A 15,217-nucleotide genomic window follows, 5' to 3' on the forward strand; every position below is an offset into this window, starting at 1 on the left:
ACAAATCTTCAGTGGGTTACCTCTAAATGAACAGGACTGGAATATTATGACATAAAAAAGTTGCAAATTCTGTTTATTCCCCAAAACTTTAACTAATCAAGAACACTTGCAGCAAAGGAAGTATTTTATACTCAAGCTTGTTTTCTGGTTATACAATTTCGAAGTAAGAAATTTCCATAGCTGGTAATAATGTTCATACAACAAGAAAAATAATTTATATTAACCAGATATTTTTGCTTTCACTTTTATAAGATACACTAGCAAAATATGTTAGAGGAGCATTTTTTTTTCTTTTTCTTTTAATTAAGTGAGAGGCAGGGAGGCAGATAGACTCCCACATGTGCCCCAACCGGGATCCTCCCGGCAAGCCTCCTACAAGGAAATCTTCTAACCATCTGGGGCCACTGCTTTGTGGCAACTGAGCTATTGTAGCACCTGAAGCGAGGCCATGGAGCCATCTTCAATGCCCGGTGCCAACTTGCTTGAACCTTTTGAGCCATAGCTGTGAGAGGGAGAGAAGGAGAGAGGAGGAGGAGGAGGAGGGGTGGAGAAGCAGATGGGCGCACCTCTTTTGTGCCCTGACAGGGAATCGAACCCAGGACTTCCACACTCTAGGCCAGGGGTCCCCAAACAACGGCCCGCGGGCCACATGTGGCCCCCTGAGGCCATTTATCCAGCCCCCACCGCACTTCGGAAGGGGCACCTCTTTCATTGGTGGTCGGTGAGAGGAGCATAGTTCCCATTGAAATACTGGTCAGTTTGTTGATTTAAATTTACTTGTTCTTTATTTTAAATGTTATATTTGTTCCCGTTTTGTTTTTTTACTTTAAAATAAGATATGTGCAGTGTGCATAGGGATTTGTTCATAGTTTCTTTTTATAGTCCGGCCCTCCAATGTTCTGAGGGACAGTGAACTGGCCCCCTGTGTAAAAGTTTGGGGACCCCTGCTCTAGGCCGACGCTATATCTCTGAGGCAACCGGCCAGCGCAGAGGAGCATTTCTTAAGCCCGTTTTTTGTTCTTAGTTTCCGTCTGCCTATTTTTCTGCATACATTCATCTAACAGAAACGATAGATTTTTTTCCCCCACATTCCTTACCCCACCTCATCGTAATATGACGCTATCCTTACATCCTGTCCTCAGAATATTGTACTTCCTTCTTGGACTCCGAACTAATTCCTGAAATTAATTTTCATAAATGCTAAACTTTAACTAGCTTAGGAGGCTCAGGATAAAAGGCCAGGCAGTGCACACAAAAAGCCAGCTCACCGGCATTCCTAATTGCACCAGGCGCGACCATGACCTGCTGTGAAGGATGGACGTCCTGCAACGGATTCAGCCTGCTGTTTCTGCTCCTGTTGGGAGTAGTTCTCAATGCAGTGCCTCTCATTGTCAACAGAGTGGAGGAAGGCGAATTTTTTCAAAACCCCATCTCTTGCTTCGAGTGGTGGTTCCCAGGAATCATAGGAGCAGGTCTGATGGTGAGTAACACTTATTTGACTTGATGTGGAGAAAGCCCTGCCTATTTCACCGAAGTCCTGAAGACCATCTTTCCGCCTTACAGCGAGGAGTGGTGGCCTCCCATTAACTTATATTGGTTATCAGTGAGGAATGACAATTTAAATCAATTCCACATGTGCTACAGGCTAAGAAGATGGGGCAAAAAATAAAACTGGTGAAAGCTGGTTGGGCTGTTACCCATTACATTTCTTGCTTTCTTTTTTCCATCACATTTATCTACATGTAGGGCTGCTCTTCCAAGTTTTAATGTTGGGGACATTTTCAATGAATTCCCTCTACTTTCCTTTGCCGACACCACACTCGAGGTATTCATAGGGGATACCGTAGGACTGAGAAGAGCTCAGTAGGAGTGGGGACATTTCATGTATGATGAGTGTCCTCTGGACGGTGGTCACTGTGTAGCATGAATATGGCGGTGCCCACATCAAAGGGAGCTGTCCTACGAGACTTGGGACCTGAAAACTCTGGCTCTCTGAGCTCGATGACTTCCTGACTTTGATCTTACATACAGTGCTGGATGTCATGGTGCTTGTTTAATGTTAAGTTTGATCATTATCAATAGTTCTCTCTTTGTTGATGTCTGCAGCAGAGCAATGTTACACAGGACTCCCCAATGTACTTGATCATGAAACATCTGAGGCACTCGTAGCATATAGACCTTCTCCTGGGAATTCTGAAGCAGTGACCCGGATCGGACCCACTGGTGGAGAGGAATCAACACTGTTTACGGACCTGGCAGAGTATCTTAGCTCTAGTACTATCTCTAACATATTACTATTTATAAGTTTTTCATCCCATGATATTGCTTCCCTGTTTGTAAAATGGGGATGTGGATACTGAAGTTTGGAAACTCGACATTCAAAAAGGTTGCTTTTGTTGGTTCTGCCCCTGGGGCACTCTGTAATCTCTGTAATGGGGTCTGGCTAATGTCAGAGAAGGGAGCCTTTGTTTATAAGTGTGTGTGTGTGTGTGTGTGTGTGAGAGAGAGAGAGAGAGAGAGAGGTCAGTGACGGTTATTATCAGTGTTCAGTGATGACCAGTTAGTGCTGCTGGTCTCCTGCAAACATTCTTAGGTCATTATACATTAAACTTTAGGTAAATATTTGTCCTTTGGAGGGCACAATGGACTCGAGAGCAGTCTGGAATAAAAAGCAACTCCAGGAAGCATATTCCCCCAAAGTTGATGGTTTCCTTTGAGCTATGTGTTCACCTTGCTTGAGGTAGAAAGAACAACTTAAGGAAAAAGCTTTTGCAATTGTTTCTTCAAATTGCCATGAAAGTTCTCTTCCGGGCAAAGAGCAAGCCCAGTGTCCACCACAGCAATGCAAGTGCAAATCCTTGTGCCTGTTTCTGCCCTTCTGGACGCTTCTCTTGACTCGAGCAGCGTGAGCCTCCTTTGCATTGGCTTAGGTAGAAGCCAGGAGCAGCTGGCCATGGCTTACCAACATTGTCAATTTCCACGAAGCTCCTAAAGGCTCCTATGTTAAAACAAGCCATTTAGAATAACTCATGCAGCCTTAGATATCAATAGACGGTATCATCGACCTCATCATAATAAAAGATAAATTTCTTGCTAGCATTAAAGGAGCCCGAGGTGATGATGGCACTGTGCAGTCTATGTATTCTTCTTTTGAGGAGCAGGGGACTGAGGAGGAGGGGGACAAAGAGAGAGACACACACAGAAAGACCTCTGCTAAGTGCCAACTACTGGCTTTACACTGTTATCTGTATAATAGTGTGACTGAGCAGATAGATCATCAACTGTTTTTAACAGACAAGCTAGGAACATTAACAATGTCACACGATAGGTGTGGAAATCCAATTCCAGGCTTATCTGACTCCAAATTTCTATCCTCCACCCCTATTAGCACCATAATCCACACCACCTGCTTCAGGCTGACAGAGGAGGAAGGTGCAGTTCATCACTTAATCATAAACTTAACTGACCAATAAACTGAAGCACCAAAGGTTATAAAAATCTGTTAACCAATTCCAGCAAAACTGGACTTCCTTGTTCCATGACTGGATTTACTTTATGGCCCTTAATAAATTTTAACGAAGAGTATTTATTACACCAGGCTATCTGTACTACTGAGTATGGAAGGGTGTCATCAAAGCCTCAAACAACTCTTTGAAAAGCTCAAGGCGCACTTTGTAGACTGAACCTCCAACTCTAGGTACAGAAGCAAACAGGGGGGGTGACAGGAAGGGTCAGAGTTCAGAAGCAAACAGGGGGGTGACAGGAAGGGTCAGGGTACAGGTGTATTTTCATGGTCCCCAATTACTATATGTGATTTTAATGGTCTATCCTTCTTCTGTGCTTCATTATATGTAGATACATATTAACTTTCATAGCTCCCTGCCCTTGCGAAGAAGAGGTTTTACAAAGTAACAAGAACTTCCTGTGGGTCCCCGCCCATTGGAGTTCATGGGATCTTTGCAATTCCATCGTTATTATCCACTACTTCCCACAAAGTCTGTTTTTGAAGCAATACTAATTTAAAGTGGTAAAGCACTTTCGGAAAGATTGCAAGAACTTTGGCATAAGTGTTTATCACAGATAGGGATTTCTTTCTTACCTTTTCTGTGTACTTACAAGTACACTGAGAGTTCAGTATTTTGAACTAGTCAGTAATTTGACGGATGTTGGAAAAGACACACTTCCCTCTGGGAAAGGTTTTATCCCACATTATATATAGTATAGACCTTTCCTACTACTTTTTCCCACCCCTATATTGAAGTCATTTTTATACAAGATTGTAAGCCTGGCCTTCATCATGCTTGCTCACTGAGTTCACTTAATACACAATTACCATTGTGTTATTACTAAAGCCTTAGAGAAATTTGTACATTGTTAAACAGATTAGATGTTTGTATGCCAAGCATTTGTGAAATGGATTTTATATTTCTGGCGAGCTGTGGCTTTGTGCTGCTCTCCTGTTCACGTACTGAGAGCCTTCCTAAAATGACTTCTGTGACAGTTTCAATAGTCTACAGCTCCTCTGTACTTCATTTGTAAACCACATACCTTATGAAACAGAATCGAAGCTCGGGTTTCTGAAAGGAAGAATGAACACTACGACTTCCTTCTAAAAACAAAATGACCATCAAGACTTAGTTTCACAAAATCTCTTACGCATTCAAATGTGCTCCGGAATTAAAAGGTAGAGTATATTCTCATAATTACTCATTGTGACAGCTTGTCTGGAAGATTTATAATTCAGTCACACATACACCTACACACGTTCACAATTTAATGTCCATCCTTAAAGAGCCCCTCCAATTTCTAATACCCTGAATGGGCAAAACAGTTAAAATCAGAACAGCGAGTTATGATGTTGCAAAGATGCCATGCATTCAAATAGGCGGGGACCCACAGGAAGTTCTCGTTACTTTATAATAACCCCTTTGCAAGGGCAGGGAGCTATGAATACATATTCAGCATCCCTGAAATAAATCACTCCTAAAGAAAGTCAGCAGTTTATATCAATAAATGGAATAATTTCTCCACGTAAGCTGTAATTTAAGGCTCTTTCTTCTAATAGATTCATTCACTTTCTAAATCAGCGACTGACATCTTTTTCTGTAAAAAACAGATCGTGAGTATTTAGGGCTTTGAGAGCCAACCAGTCTCTCTCACAACTATTGAACCGCACTGTTGGTGCGAGAAAGGAGTCACGGACAATATAAGGGAATGGTGTGGCTGTGTTCTAATGAAATTTTATTTGTGACCGACGTGCTGGGCCATAGTTTGCCGGTTCCTGTTCTAAATGATTCGCTGCTTGAGCTCAGAAGGCAGTATAGCTAATGAGTACAACAAAAGAAGTTTAGTCCATAAACAGTGACAACCTATGAGGGAGCTAAATTTTTTTTTCTATTTTCTTCTGGATTCTCAGCTACCCACCCCCCCCCAGAGTGGCTGGGCTGCCACACACGCACATGTGCCCTCTGAATGAGAAAGGTGTTGGAATTGCAGGCAGTATGTAAGCCAAGTTTGATGACAATGCAAAGTGTTCTCCACAAGTCCGTGGAGTCAGCACAGGGACAGAGCGAGGAAGTCTGTTAGGGATGCTGCCTTGTAAGGCATTCCGTGTTAGACCTGCCCCCCACCCCCAAACCAAAGGTAGCCGTGGTCCTGGCAAATGGAATCAGGGAAGGAACATGGAGGACAGTGAGATGAGTGAGGCTGGAGGGGAGAGGGTGAGAATGAACGAGCTCAAGCTTGGGCCCGGAATAGAGGAGAATTACAGCTTCGAATCCTAACTCCTCCCCTTTCTTAGGGAGGTGACTCAAACTTTCCAAGCCTCAGTTTTCTCACTGCAAAAGCAGGATGATCGTGACACGGACCTCATCGGATTGTTGAGGCTGGAATGAGCTAACACACGCACAGCACCTATGACAGCACCTGGCATGTTGTTAGAACTCAGCAGAACGTCAGAAAACAAGAAGGAAAGACAGAAGTACTCAAACGCAGCTGTGCTGAGGTGGCAAAAAAAAACAACAAAAAAATCCCTCATGGCTAAGATTTCTTAAGAGGAAGGAAGTAATTCACAGCCCGCTCTTCAATGACACAAAATTTTGTCCAGTGCAGATTTCTAGGCACAGCCGCTGACTAGATACTGCTAAGTATTGAAACCCAAGTCCTAAGCACTGTGATGTTGTTTCATAGAGCTTTCCTCAGCGGCATGTATCCCCTCGACCTGGAATGCAATACATACAAGATTTCTGAACATCCACGTGAAGACCAGTCATTTGTTATTCATAGATCAAGGAGCCGAGAGGAGAATATGGAACCAAAAGTATTTCCCAAATCCTCAGCTGGGGGACGAGCAAGATGGCGGGGACCCTGGGAGTGAGAGGGAAGTTAGGGGTGTGGGGACAGAGTGGTGACAGAATTCTTCCTTCCCAACTGCCCGGCAAATGGATGGTTGACTTCTCTTCTGGATGCTTGCCAAATTCAGACAATTCTTGGGAAATTGGATAGTGGCTGTAGATTTGCAGTGACTAAAAAAAGGAAAAAAAGTGAATTTTGGACAATGAAACCAATTCTTTCAGAAACATTCCTTCCAAACTAATAAATAACTCGATTGAAACCCAAGGCCCTCTAAAGATGACTCAGAGTTAAGCAATGTAGGTGGGAGAGTGTGAGCCTGCTCTCTCCTGAAACCCCCTGTCCCTCCCCACTCTCTAATCTTTATGGCTGGCATGGAGAATCACAGGATCAAGGACCTCACCAGACTGCCTTCCCGCTCTCTCGAGCCTCGATTTCCCACAACCGGCGGTAAAAAGAAGGCAGAAATGACGCTTTTTCGTCTGATGAGAAATAACCAGACTCATCTTTCATGTTGATGTCATTTCCAGGTCATTCCAGCGACGACGGTGTCCTTGATGGCAAGAAAGAGAGCATCCTGTAACCACAAGAGCGGGGTGAGTGTGGCGCGGTGGGCTGGGGCAGAGAGCGTCCAGGGTGACCACAGCTGAGCGGTGGCACCCTGGGTCCTCAGCGGCGACCAGTCACCCCATGGTTTCAGGGGCCAGACCACGGTCCTAGAAGTGTCTTATTAGGATGATTGGAGGATAATACAGGAAGTGTGAGGGTTTATTTATTTAGTTAGTTAGTTATTTCATAAAAATACAGCTTTGAAGCCAGCCTCAGACCTTCTCCTCGGTTTCCAGTTTCACCAATCTAAAGGTTTTCAATGAAAGCAGATTTATAAATCACACTCAGAACTACAGTTTTGTGGTAACAAAATACTTGTTATTTTTGTGTTGTGTACAAAATACTTAAGGAAAATGTGTTCTCGGTTCTCTCATGTATGTGAAAGATTGGTTTGGTAGGCTGCTGATGGTAACTGCTCTTATTCCATTAAATTAAAGACAACACGCCCCAAAGCTCAGAGGTTGCCAGTTTGATCCCTGGTCAGGGCACATACAAGAACAAGATTGATGTTCCTGTCTCTCTCTCCTTTGCCCTCTCTAAAAATCAATAAAATAAACATTAAAAAAAATGACACTAGTTATTTTTTTCAAACATCTAGTACATAGCTATTATGAATACAATTTTAACTAATTTAACCAAGGTAAAATGTTAAAAAGTTAATATTTATTAACTTTCTGTCACTCCTCTCAGAACACATTCAAACACACTGTCTTGTTCAATTCTTTCAAAACCCTTAAGTGGGAAATATGACCTCTGTTACTGATTGAGACTGTGATCCTCAGAGAAAGCAAATAACTTGTTAGTATAGCATGGCTAGTAAGTGGGTTTTTATCTAAATCCATCAGACTCCCAAATCCACAACCTTTGCATTACTGATGCCGTGAATGTTGTTATTAATAACCTGGAGGGCTCTCCTGATTCTCTAAGGTAGAGGCAGATCAGTACATACACAGTCACAGTAAATTCCTGTCTGAGCTGAGCTGGAGGTTTGACAACAGTGGTTCTCAGCCTGATGGGGACATGAGAATGACCTGGGAACATGTTAAAAATACCAATGCTTTGTCCCCCACCCCACCACCACCACCAAGATTTTGTATCATTATTTTTTAAAAACTAATGTGCTCCTAGGGGTGAGAACCTCTTTCTTCTCTCTACTTAAAAGATAGGAGGAGGTATGACTTAAACACCCGTCCTCACATAGCTGGTGAGAAAAGTGACTAAAAATTCTTCATTGTGCCTAATTAGTATAAACTGGTGATTTAATAGCCAGCACCACTTATTAATAGAGCATGAGTCGTAGTGCACGGTGCTCCCTGCCCTCGGCCCGTGAGTCAAGCCCAACAGCTGGGAGCAGCTGTGTAAAGAGGTACATATTTAGATCCATATTACATCTTTATATTGATAACAGAAAATTTGCATTTTAAAGTGTTACCTTTTCCTGTCATCTGATATTTATCTAGGCTTTTAATTCTTTGCTAATTACTTATAGTCTGTCTTTGTTCCTGTTACATCATAGGTATTCAATAAGTGTTTCTTCTCTCCCTGCACTTTTCTTCTTAACAATCACCATCTGGAGTTTGACTCTGTATTACCTCTACATTGTATTCACAATATTCTTAAAAAGACCGAGAGAATTCTGAATCTCCAAACTTAAAAATGTCAGAATACTGACATAGATTTTCCTCTCAAATCACATTTCCATGAAGACTCTCTCCCTGCCCCTGCACATACCCTTCCATGACAAATTTGTTGTCTTTTCAATGATCATTTCTCTCTCTCCTTTGAGGGCACTGTGAGTTAAGAATAACCAAACCACCTCTGCACGCAGCTGTTGGGCTTGACTCACGGGCTGAGGGCAGGGAGCACCGTGCACTACGACTCATGCTCTATTAATAAGTGGCGCTGGCTATTAAATCGCCAGTTTATACTAATTAGGCACAATGAAGAATTTTTAGCCACTTTTCTCACCAGCTATGTGAGGACGGGTGTTTAAGTCATACCTCCTATCTTTCAAGTAGAGAGAAGAACAAAGCATCATAAAAGTGGTAAAGGTTAGATCTTGGGAGGGAGGGGAAGAGGTGGTCACCAAAACATGCCCCTTGTTTGAAGTGTTCCCACTCTCTCGCCTGCTCTAATTCTTCTCTGCTCCTCCTCTTCATCTATTTATTGATTCTGTTTCTGAATACTTTGGTTTTGCTGAGTCATTTAAATGATCGCCAATTCTAAGGGAAATACAAACCTTGGAATCACTCTCTAAAGTCAAGCCTCCCTGCAGTGATGAGAAGTCAGAAATAATAGATTCCAAGATAAGCAAAATATAAACTTAGTGGCACTTTGTGATGAGCAAATTTTAGTAACTTGCACAGGTCACAGTAGCGTGGGAGAATCAGTATTTGAATTATTCTCAAATTCATCATTTTGTGCTTTTGGCTGGAAGAAGTGTAGATCAGGGAATGGACCCTGAGCACTAGCGTTTACCAGCTGTGAGATCCTAACACCCTGTCAACTCCCTGAATTGCAGTTTTCTTTTGCATAAGATGAGGATAATAGTATTTATCTCTTGGGGTTACTGAAAGGACCCCAAGAGAATAACATGTTCTTCATGCAGCTTAAGAAGCTGCAATATTATCTCACCAAAGGAAAAGTATTCCTCCCCTTCATTTCCACACATTTAAAATAGTCATAGTTAACACTAACACAACACTTCACTGAAATAACACAGAACTTCTTTTTGGACAACATACACATACACAAACTTTCATCTGGGTGGTAGTACTTCCTACTGCCCAATCTCATGCTTTTTTTCCCCTTCTTTTTTCCTGTGACTCTGATTCATGAAATGAGGATGCTTAGATGCTTACAGTCTTTCCCTCCAACACAGCAGTGGTGTCACACCAACATCAGAAGCGGTTTGGCAATCCCTCGGCTCCCAAGGGGACATTTGGCAATGTCTGGCAACATTTCTGGTTGCTACAACTGTGTGTGTGTGTGTGTGTGTGCGTGTGTGTGTGTGTGTGTTACCGGCATCTAGTGGGTAGAGGCCAGGAATGCAGCTAGACACCATACAATGCACAGGGAAGGCCCCAATTGCAAGTGCCCACAGGCCAGTAGGGCAGAGATTGAGAAGCCCTCTTCTAACACTATACTGCTGACTGATCACTACAAAATGCTGAACACTGGCCACTTACAAGATCAGGGCCCAAACCAGATGAAAGATTTAAGGGTTAAGAGGTTAAGAGAACAGCCATCGGACTGTGGGGGTTAAGATCCAGTCAGGGTTCTATGAAGTAGGAAGTACACAGACTAAAAGGAACCAGATTTCAGTGTTCAGTTGAAATGCACAAGGTTCAGAATGTTCAGGAACGGTGGCAAGATCAATACTCACTTAGGGAGTCTAATCAAATGGAAGAGACTTTGGCCTCTGTCTACTTTTATAAATCATAGCTCATCAAACTGTGATCTTAACAGCTAGGGCTATAAAGTGACTGGAGAAGAGCAACGTGTAGATTTAAAAGGACGTATGGTAGCCTGACCTGTGGTGGCACAGTGGATAAAACGGCGACCTGGAAATGCTGAGGTCGCCGGTTCGAAACCCTGGGCTTGCCTGGTCAAGGCACATATGGGAGTTGATGCTTCCTGCTCCTCCCCCTTCTCTCTCTCTGTTTCTCTCTCTCTCTCCGTCTCTCTCTCCTTTCTAAAATGAATAAATAAAATAAAATAAATATTAAAAGGACGTATGGTGCTGAAACTTGAAACAGACCAAGAACACGGAACCGTGTGCCCATGCACGGCCTTTATCTTCCAGATGCTTCTGTCCTCGGTTTTAAATGTCATCACCATCATCGGCGCGGTGTACTGTGTGCTGGTGTCTGTGCAGGCTCTCCTGAAAGGTCCCCTCATTTGCAACTCTGCAGGCAACAGCACTTTCGGTTGTGAATTCTCACTGGACAACATAAGGTGAGTCACCTGACTTTCACTGGTTGCCTTGCACAGCAGCTGCACAGGTCGCGATAGTGGGCCGCGGAAGCAGTGTCGCGTTTCTCTCTGAAGAAACTACTGGGACAGATTTCTGGGGATTCAGCACATTAATTCTACTTGGCGAAATCTCATACAAAAATGGAGGCATCACAACATTCAGAACGCTCTGGGTATGGTCTTGTCTAAAAGGAGTAATTGATTCAGACAGCTTATTCTTGGCTTAAAGATGTCTGGAAATGCACACCCAAAGCAACGTGCATCCTTGGAGAAGGGTACCGGAGGAAGCCCTGGGGGGGCACCGACTCTCCACACTTCTGAGCTAATTCAATTAGGAGCCCTAAGCACAGATTACCTTTATACTTTAAATAACTGAATAGAAAAAAAAAACAAGATAAAGTCTAGAGCCTTACCTATAAGCCCTAAAAGAAACCAAGCAGCGATGGACGCATGCAGACATACCGCAGATAAATGGCAGGCATGGGAATGTGTTGAGTCAAGTGGTAACAAATAATACTGGAGTTACGAGTAAGTGGTTCCTTTCAGTCTTGTAAATTGGTTCTGTGCCTGTGCCTTAGCACAATTTGCGAAACTGGAAGAATATAATCCAACTCATTGGTTCTCTATATATTGCTCAGGTTCGAAAATAACCGGACTTTCCTTTTGTAGTTACATAAAAAAATAAGAAATAAAATTTCCCTCCTTTTCCTTTATCTTGCTTGCATTAAAAAAAAAGAAACTTCTCACAATTTTTTTTTGTATTTTTCTGAAGTTGGAAACGGGGAGGCAGTCAGACAGACTCCTGCATGCGCCTGACCGGGATCCACCTGGCATGCCCACCAGGGGGTGATGCTCTGCCCATCTGGGGTGTTTCTGTGTTGCAACCAGAGCCATTCTAGCACCTGAGGCAGAGGCCACAGAGCCGTCCTCAGCGCTCGGGCCAACTTTGCTCCAATGGAGCCTTGGCTGTGGGAGGGGAAGAGAGAGACAGAGAGGAAGGAAAGGGGGAGGGGTAGAGAAGCAGATGGGTGCTTCTCCTGTGTGCCCTGGCTGGGAATCGAACCCAGGACTCCTGCATGCCAGGCTGACACTCTACCACTAAGCCAACCAGCCAGGGCCCTTCTCACAATTTTTATACCACAGTTGTTATGAATCAAAATCTAAAGGCATTCCCTAGAGATCTGAAATATAAAATTAGAGATTTCAATCACAAATGCCATATACACGCAGTCCTCAGCAGGTGACAATTCACCATGTATCAGGGACCAGGACAAACTCTGGAGATAACAGCTCAAGGTAGTCCCACTCTACCTAACCAGGCAGTGGCCCAGTAGATAGAGCATCAGCCTGGGATGCTGAGGACCCAGGTTTGAAACCCCGAGGTTGCTAGCTCGAGTGCAGGTTCACCAGCTTGGGTGCAGGGTCGCTGGTTTGAGCATGGGGTCACAGATGTGACCTCATGGTCACTGGCTTGAGCCCAACATCACTGGCTTGAGCAAGGGGTCACTGGCTTGGCTGGAGTCCCTTGGTCAAGGCCTGTATGAGAAAGCAATCAATGAATATCTAAGGTGCCATAGCTATGAGTTGATGCTTCTCATCTCTCTTCCTTCCTCTTTCGCTTAAAAAAAAAAATTCCCATGGGTTTCTGAGAGTGAATGAACAGTTCCAGAAGAGCTATTCCAGGCTGGCTGTGAACCGAAAGGGGCACTCTCGTATTCTATGTGCTCCAACCCTTGTTTTCCCAGGTTGAACTGCAGTTGCTGGTCCCCAAAATGCAAACTCCCTAAGAACACTCAGTCCTAGTCTGTAAGAAACCAAAGAAAAATCATCTCAGGATAGATGTGTAAGTTAAGGCAAAAGGTTTCTTATGTCCCATATCTTGTTACAATGGCACAAACCACTTTAATTAGACATCACATTGAACAAGCCTTTCTGAGTAAAAATTGTCCGTCTGGTTTGAGAGCAGACGCCGCACTGTGGTTCTGCGCGAAGAACCGAGTGCCTTCAGAGGGGTAGGCGCCTCACTTCCCCATCTCTAGCAAGTAGAAGAGCGTCTGTATATACAACTAGGCTGAACCACATGCGATTGTTGATATTCAACCATTTTCGCTAAAGGAAAATTTTGTTGTTGAGTGACGGGCTATATAATGAACAAAATGTTTTATACCTAAGAGTTCAGGAACACATGCTCAGAAACCCTGACCTTAGCTATAATTTCTGCGCACAATCTTTCAGAGGTACTTTTATTATGCTTACCCCTTTGGGGGCACATTATTCCATTCTTTTGATGGCCTGAGTGTCTTATCTTTCTCTTTTCAGTAACATTTATCTAAAACCCTCCGGTCTCCAGTGGTACTTCAATGAATCGTGTGTGCCTCCTAAGGATTTTCACTACCCCACCTTGAATGACACAGTGGCCAATGCCGGGAGAAGACAGAGCTTGCACTTCAGGTCTAAAGAAGACACATACAAGAATATCCACCTCTCAGTATTTTTAGGTCTACTGCTTGTGGGATGTCTTGAGATCCTGTTTGGGCTCAGTCAGATAGTCATAGGTTTTCTGGGCTGTCTGTGTGGAGTCTCAACGCGAAGAAGCCGAATTGTGTAGTTTAATGGTAACCAAATGGAAATACCAGCAGTTTGAATCATTTGAGAATTACATTTAAAAGATACCCTTTTAATGTTTTCTTTTTTCTTTACATCAGTCTTTTCTATAGAAAATAAAGCCTGTTGGTCAAGACACCAGCGCTTTCAGATGAAAGCGTTGGCGAGCAGCGAAGAGGGGCTCTGAAGTTGTTTAGTATCTTTCTGCGCTGGTTGAATTTTCTAACTGGATTCTTGTGTGGGACGGGGGGGGGGGGGAAGAGAATGGGTGATGGAGGGAGGGAAGACAAGAAGGAACAGAAGTTATCCTGGAAGTCAAAGCATAGGGCCTTTTTCTTATATGTCTTTATACTGTTAGAAAACACAATGAATACCTAACCAGAACGTAATCAACTTTTTAGGCCGAATTCCTATCTTACAGAAAACCCAGGGAAAGAGATATATACTCAGACAAATCCTAAAGGTGGGTCAGTAAACAGACAATAGCCTTGTTTTCCACGGGAAAATGTACCGGAAAAATACAAAGTGGAATATGCTGCAGGAACTCCTCTGTACTGAGGCCAGACAGATGTGACTTAACTGCGTGCGTTCTGCGGACTTTGCTGGGGGCGGTGGGGCGGGGGTGGGGGACTGCGGGGACCCTGGACAAGGGCTGGCTTACATAATGTTAAAGGCTTGCTGTGGATTTCCCATGGCTCATAATGGTGTTATGGTTATACAGGACAATTTTAGAATTATATTTTAGAAACGTGTATTTATGTGTTTGGGAGATGTCATGTTTTTAAAATACTTCAGGCAGAAATAAAGCAATGGAAAAATGTTAAGTGTTATATTTAGGTGACAGGTATACAGTAGGTCATTATACTCTATTTTCCTACGTTTGCATTTTTCACAATAATTAAAAAACTATAAATACCTAGAAGAAAAATCAGACTTTAAAAACTGGTTTCTATGTATGACAACCTTTAAAAGATAGCATAATAAAACAATGTATTTGCCATATTAAAATGTTATAAAAGGTCTAAACAAAACATCTACAATTTTCTGAATGTGATCATTCGTGCATTTTATTTCAATTATGTTCCCCTGGTTTAAGGTTCTAGAAATAACTTACAATACTTACATTGTAGCTATCTCTCAGAACTGGTATCAAGAACTCAAGGGCATTTTCCCCCCTGGATCTATTTGCTGTATGAAGAGCTTCTCTCCATGCTCCTATAAACTAAGGTTTGGCTTCAATCTCTCCTCCCTCCTTCCCAGAGGGCACGATTCCCACACGCCAAGTTAGCAGACCTGCCACAATGTAACATAACTGTTTGTTTGTACGTCCAAGGTTATGAGAACAGGGACCAGCTAGTCCTTGTCACGCAGCACTTTGTCAGGTCCTTCCGGCTTCAGGCCGCAAGGCCTCTCCCCTGCCCAGGCCCCTGACCCCCACCTGTCTATCCCTGCCAAGGCCCTCTTCAGCCTTCGGACTCCAGGACAAATGTCACTTTTCCTGAGAGGCCTTCTCCAGCCACCAAATGAGAAGCAGGTGTCCCTTTACTCTGTCCTTTAGCGTTCTTTCATTTACAGCACTCATCACACTGGTGACTGCGTTTTTATTCATGCTTGTTTCTTAAGTTCAGTTCTCTCCCATAGTCCACAGGCTCCCCGGGTGCAGGGTTGAGTGTCCTTT

At 43.4% G+C, this 15,217-nt stretch overlaps 1 protein-coding gene across 1 annotated transcript; it reads left to right on the forward strand.

Moving 5' to 3' along the window:
- Positions 1–1,248: 1,248 nt before the first annotated feature.
- Positions 1,249–14,579, forward strand: TM4SF20 (transmembrane 4 L six family member 20). The gene is made up of 4 exons (XM_066232902.1): positions 1,249–1,480; positions 6,882–6,947; positions 10,766–10,917; positions 13,255–14,579. Exons 1-4 carry the CDS (start codon positions 1,298–1,300, stop codon positions 13,541–13,543), a joined length of 690 nt encoding a protein of 229 aa, XP_066088999.1. The 5' UTR covers positions 1,249–1,297; the 3' UTR covers positions 13,544–14,579.
- Positions 14,580–15,217: the final 638 nt, after the last annotated feature.

This window comes from Saccopteryx bilineata, chromosome 5, assembly GCF_036850765.1.
Source record: "Saccopteryx bilineata isolate mSacBil1 chromosome 5, mSacBil1_pri_phased_curated, whole genome shotgun sequence".
Taxonomy (NCBI): domain Eukaryota; kingdom Metazoa; phylum Chordata; class Mammalia; order Chiroptera; family Emballonuridae; genus Saccopteryx; species Saccopteryx bilineata.

Excerpts from the sequence above, each read along its gene's own strand:
- TM4SF20 (XM_066232902.1), top strand. The coding sequence starts at position 1,298 with ATGACCTGCTGTGAAGGATGGACGTCCTGCAACGGATTCAGCCTGCTG. Across the intron at positions 1,481-6,881 it reads TCATAGGAGCAGGTCTGATG|GTCATTCCAGCGACGACGGT; the intron begins GTGAGTAACACT and ends TGTCATTTCCAG. Across the intron at positions 10,918-13,254 it reads TTCTCACTGGACAACATAAG|TAACATTTATCTAAAACCCT; the intron begins GTGAGTCACCTG and ends TTCTCTTTTCAG.